Below are 6,000 nucleotides of genomic sequence, written 5' to 3' on the forward strand. Positions count from 1 at the left end.
ATGATATTATTGCTGTGCTTTCTTAAAAGATTGTTAACTATTTAGATATATTAAATACTGATCAGCAACAGAGTTTCTCCTTTTAGGACATTTAAATTTTCTCAGAATTGTTAACTATGCAAGTAGACATTTACTGCAATAACTTTTTGAGATAATTACCACTGAGTACACGATACCATCCAGGCAATCTTGAAGTACATACATGCGGTGTCGCACCGCTAGGGCTAAGCAGTGAATCCACTGTACGTGCTTCTTGGCAAAGATCAAGGCAGCTGTTCACATGTCATGTTTCACAAAATTCATCCATTAGAGGACTGGATTTCCTTAGAAATTATCGATGTCAAAAGCCATATTATTTTATCTGAATGTGGCTTTCTTTTGTTTTTTTGTAACACCCGACAATTTGCATTTTACATATTAATGTATGTATTTTAACTATACTGTAATCTTAAAAGTCACTTCTATTACATGGGAAGAATCTAATTTTCTGCTGCCCTTAATAAAAGCTTCAGCAAATGAGAAGGGAGAGAACTGGCCTACAGAGGAACCAAATTACAACACACAGGGATGAAGCATTTTGTTTAGTTCCGGTTTCGTTCAACAACAGTTTTCATGGTGCAGTATTTAACTCTGAACTTAGTCTTTGAGTTTTTATTGCACTTTTAATCACTTCCCTTATCCCTCAAATAGATAGGATATCCCTTCCACACCTTCTGATTTTGGCCAGCCTCCTTCCTTCCTTCCTTTCTTCCTTCCTCTCTCTCTCTCACACACACACAAACACACACACACTCTCTCTCTCTCTCTCTCACACACACACACACAGGGTAGCTTTTGCAAAAAAAAAAAAAAAAGGTTCCTTCAGAGGGACTAGCCCTTGTTCACACAATTAAATGTTAAACTATTTTTGAAAATCCCAAGTTGTAAAATTTATGTAAAATAAATTATATGAGGTTTCTTAATTCCCTACTGTGTGAATTAATTCAAAAAAATCAGTATTTTTTTTAGGCTACAGTTTCCTCATGTTCCTATGTGATGGGTTCACGTTCTTCTGTAGAGATATCGTGTTCAGAGTAGAGTAAAATATATTTCAGCTCTTCCAAAGCATATATTCCCAGCAGCCCAAAATGGTCACCGTAGTTCTTTCCCAAAATTAAGAGGATAAAAGAGCCCTTCATGTTTTGTTGATGGAAATACCTTCAATTCTTAAAAGCAGTACTTTTAACTCTCTATAGTATTTGACTTTCTCTAACCAAGTCAGATAAATGGCATTCATTGATTTGATGCAGGAAGCAGAAATGACAGGCAGAAGGAACTTGCTATCAGGGGTTAGTGACAGTCCTTTGAATACGAATATTTGAGCAAATGACCCTCAAATTTTTAAGCGTTTTTCTCATAGCGCCTTAAAAAAGGGCAGCCTGTTTTCTGGAAGCATTTCTATACACCATCTTTGTTGATGTGGGTGTTTAAAGACAACTTTTAAAAGGTTAAGTTAAATATAGTTTGATAGTCTAATTTCCAGGCGGAGGCAGTAAGAAATTTGAATAAAACTATCCAGTCATGTTTCATTTCTGAGCAATTATGGGGAAGGGTAGGTGTTTTCCCAGTTGGAAGGCATCTGTAGTACATGAAAACTTGCAGCAGGAGTGGAGATGGGCAACTTGCATATCTGGCTTCTGTCTCCCCACCCACCTCTTTCTCACCCACACACATGGAGTATTTCACAATTCTCTGGGTCTATAAAAATTTTGCTCTCAAGAACAAGCAGACCAACATGCTTGTATCTGAATCTAGCATGTATACAGCTAAGGGATTTTTAATGCTTTTTTTCTTTCCAAGATAACAATTTGATAACAGAGACTAGCCAATTACACTTCATTCTGTTTGGAATCCTCCGCCACAGTAGAATGGTGCTGAGTCTCAGTCATCACGTACATCTCAGGACTGCATTTAGCGTCCCCAGAACTACTCAAAATGCTTCATATGTGCTTTCAGTGTCACAGGAAATGCCACTAGAAAGGAAACCGAGGGGCTCGCTTATTTGTTTACAGGAAGGGATAAGCAAGCAGTGAGTGTTGTATCTCCCATGGGGAAGAGAAGCCGCAAAACCAGTACAAGCCAGTTCACAATGGGAGATACTGTAAATACGTAGATAATGCAGCTTCTAAAAGCTGCATTAAGGGAAATAGCATTTTGATTACACTATTTTTTGCATCAATTAATCCATCCAGATCAACTGCTTCTACTAGTCCATCTCACCAAAGTTTTTTTACTAATTGTCCACGTCTCCCTGCCTGTGAAAAAGCAATCTAAATGTCAAAGGGCAGTCAAAGTATTGGTTGAGACGCCACTTTGTTTACAGGCTCCTAATTGACGTTTGTTATTAAAGAGTTGTGTGATTCATAGTAGAAGCATTTAATTAAATTTTAGTGAAACAGCCTTTCTTATCAAGAGCCAGGAAAATTCTTTCTTCCAGAAATCAAAAGATGATTTCCTCTGACATCAAAATGAATCATTAAGTAACTTTGAACCCAGATAAAACAGTCCACCATCATGGATCCTTTTGAAATACAGGTGTTCCCCCCACACACACAGCCCTGACTTAATATCTTCTTGATTTAAAGATTATTTAATTAAACTCTTAGAAAATTAATAAACCGATGCAGTGTCAAGTAAAAACTATAAGTAAATAATGACAAGTATAAACAGGTGATTGAAAAATCATACGCACTCAATGTGGTAACTCGATATAAAGGCTAAGACTGTTTTGATCCTATAACATAAAAGCTGGAGAAAGAAAGGCTTATTAGGGAAACAAATAATTCTCCTTTAGGTCATTCTAGGCATTAGCTCATCTATTAAGAGAAGGAAAGTAATTCTTTGCCAGTAGGTGGTGCTTTTGTATAAAACATCACTCAAAGATAAACTCATTTTGACTAATTTTATATCTCCATACATCTTGAGCCTGAATTGCATCTCCCAAAAAGCCAACCCCAAGTTCTTCCACTTTTTCCTCTGAAATATATCCCCACTTTCTCACTGCTCGTAAGGACTTTTTAATGTCACCTAATTCTCTCCGTTTGAAAGTAACATAATCACGTCCCTGGGTAGGTAGGCTCACTTTCCTTTGTCTAGAATGGGTGTATCTGTATGGATTATTCTTCACCGTGACTACTAAGGGAGATATCTGTACTCTCTTGACAACGTGGGCAAGTAATGCTGACTGTAGCCACGGATGTCAGTGCGATCAGAATGCAGGAGCAGGACAAGCATCTTAAAATTGATGTTGGCAGTGTTCTCCCAGTTTATCCTGATCAAAGTCATTGCGATTGCCAGCTGACACCCAAGGGCTTAATACTTTTCCCTCCAGAATGCCAAGTGTCCGAATTCTTCCACATTTGGGAAGAAGGGAAAGTTATACTCTCCTGGAATAAATGAGGATTAAGGCTTATAAACACAATAAAAGCACACTAGATCCTTCTTTACAAAAGCTTTTCCTTAGACAAACCCACATTTCTTAGCTCATACCAATTATAACTACAGGCTGAGCGATATCCTACTACACACAGCGGCAGGGAGAGGATGGCAGTGATGAAGTTGAGGTTCTTGTGGAAAATAGATGCCCCTTGTGTCCCACGTAACAGAAAGGATGAAGAAGGGCCAGCCCTTGAGCAATGTTAGTGGGGTAGGAAGTCTAAGTGTTTTTAACCCAACACTCAATTTTTGGCCAATAATCTTCAGCCTCCTTCCCCATCTTTCCCCCCTCCAGTCTTTCGCCAGATACAGTTAAGCGTAGCATTTTATGGGATTTATACACTCGAAATTTGAACTCTCTTCCCTCGCTCTGAAGACTGTACATCTTCATGTGTTCGCACTTATTACGTGGAGGGAACCATTTATATCCGTCACAGGCTTTTTGCAGTAATTTCCACACACAGGCATTACTCAGCCAGAGACGTCTCATTCAAAAGCTACATATTGTGTCTTAAATCTTAGGTTAGATTTCGGAACTAGTCTAGGGAGAAATTCCATGGACACAGAAAATGCTTTTTTCCAGCGTGTCATGTTCAGCCTCTCTGAGCCAGTAACCTGCATGTGTAGGGAGCCTGTCAGAGACTAGAGGTATGATTCAAGAGGCCTGGCCCCGTTAAATACTGTAATTACTCCCAGGCATTCTCAGTGGCTCTGAGCAGGCACTGCCCCCCCCCCACGCCACCCACCCCAGTGCTTCCGAGCACGCTCTCCTCCCTCTGGGCATGCTCCGGTGTCTATGCGAGTCTTGAAGCTGATGTTTGATGTAATTGTGAGTTCCTGGGGGCTCCAGGCCTCCTCCGTCTGTAACTGGGTTTCCTTTCCTCCTACAGAGCTTGCACTAGCACTCATTTATCTCAGAGTTCAAATCTCTCCCTGCCTTCTACTCAAAGCCTCAACATCAAGTCAGAACCTGTTTCTCCTCCTAGAGACCGTACCACCACCCCTTCGAGATACCCACAACACACGCGCCACGAGGCGGGGAGATCTCCTGTTGACAGCTTGAGCAGCTGTAGCAGTTCGTACGACGGGAGCGACCGAGAGGATCACCGGAATGAATTCCACTCCCCCATTGGACTCACCAGACCTTCGCCGGACGAAAGGGAAAGTCCCTCAGTCAAGCGCATGCGACTCTCTGAAGGATGGGCAACATGATCAGATTATTACTTAATAGTTTTTTTTTTTTTTCTTGCAGTGTGTGTGTGTGCTATACCTTAATGGGGAAGGGGGGTCGATATGCATTATATGTGCTGTGTGTGGAAAAAAAAAAAAGTCAGGTACTCTGTTTTGTAAAAGTACTTTTAAATTGCCTCAGTGATACAGTATAAAGATAAACAGAAATGCTGAGATAAGCTTAGCACTTGAGTTGTACAACAGAACACTTGTACAAAATAGATTTTAAGGCTAACTTCTTTTCACTGTTGTGCTCCTTTGCAAAATGTATGTTACAATAGATAGTGTCATGTTGCAGGTTCAACGTTATTTACATGTAAATAGACAAAAGGAAACATTTGCCAAAAGCGGCAGATCTTTACTGAAAGAGAGAGCAGCTGTTATGCAACATATAGAAAAATGTATAGATGTTTTGGACAGACCCGGCAAAGGGTGGCCATTGGTAAATGTTAGGAACGCACCAGGTCACCTAACATCCCGAGAACGCGCTCACAAACCTGCACGCATATCATTGGCGTATGGCACTCATTAAAAAGGATCAACAACCATTAAAAGAGGACCATACCTATTTAAAAAAAAAAAAAAAATGTGGAGTTTGAGGGCTAACGTATTTAATTAAATAAATAAATCTGGGTCTGCATCTCTTATTAAATAAAAATATAAAAATATGTACATTACATTTTGCTTATTTTCATATAAAAGGTAAGACAGAGTTTGCAAAGCATTTGTGGCTTTTTGTAGTTTACTTAAGCCAAAATGTGTTTTTTTCCCCCTTGATAGCTTCGCTAATATTTTGAACAGTCCTGTAAAAAACCAAAAAGGACTTTTTGTATAGAAAGCACTACCCTAAGCCATGAGGAACTCCATGCTTTGCTAACCAAGATAACTGTTTTCTCTTTGTAGAAGTTTTGTTTTTGAAATGTGTATTTCTAATTATATAAAATATTAAGAATCTTTTAAAAAATCTGTGAAATTAACATGCTTGTGTATAGCTTTCTAATATATATAATATTATGGTAATAGCAGAAGTTTTGTTATCTTAATAGCGGGAGGGGGGTATATTTGTGCAGTTGCACACTTGAGTAACTATTTTCTTTCTGTTTTCTTTTACTCTGCATACGTTTTATAAGTTCAAGGTCAGCTGTCAAAAGGATAACCTGTGGGATTAGAACATATCACATTGCAACATCCTAAATTGTTTTTAATACATTAGCAATCTACTGGGTCAACTGACATCCATTGTATATACTAATGAGTTTCTTTCATGCTATTTTTTGTTTTTGTTTTTGCATTATT

At 38.9% G+C, this 6,000-nt stretch overlaps 1 protein-coding gene across 9 annotated transcripts in view; it reads left to right on the forward strand.

Moving 5' to 3' along the window:
• Positions 1-5,339, forward strand: part of MEF2C (myocyte enhancer factor 2C) — a 161,098-nt gene extending 155,759 nt beyond the window's left edge. For 7 of the 9 annotated variants that reach the window (XM_044265823.1, XM_044265837.1, XM_044265818.1 and 4 more), the window contains one exon: positions 4,365-5,339. In XM_044265823.1, the coding sequence (XP_044121758.1) occupies positions 4,365-4,686 (322 nt within the window). In that variant the 3' untranslated portion in view covers positions 4,687-5,339. The remainder of the gene's footprint in view (positions 1-4,364) is intronic. The other 2 variants (XM_044265854.1, XM_044265864.1) reach the window with 1 other exon arrangement.
• Positions 5,340-6,000: the final 661 nt, after the last annotated feature.

This window comes from Neovison vison, chromosome 1 (genome assembly GCF_020171115.1).
Source record: "Neovison vison isolate M4711 chromosome 1, ASM_NN_V1, whole genome shotgun sequence".
Lineage (NCBI taxonomy): Eukaryota > Metazoa > Chordata > Mammalia > Carnivora > Mustelidae > Neogale > Neogale vison.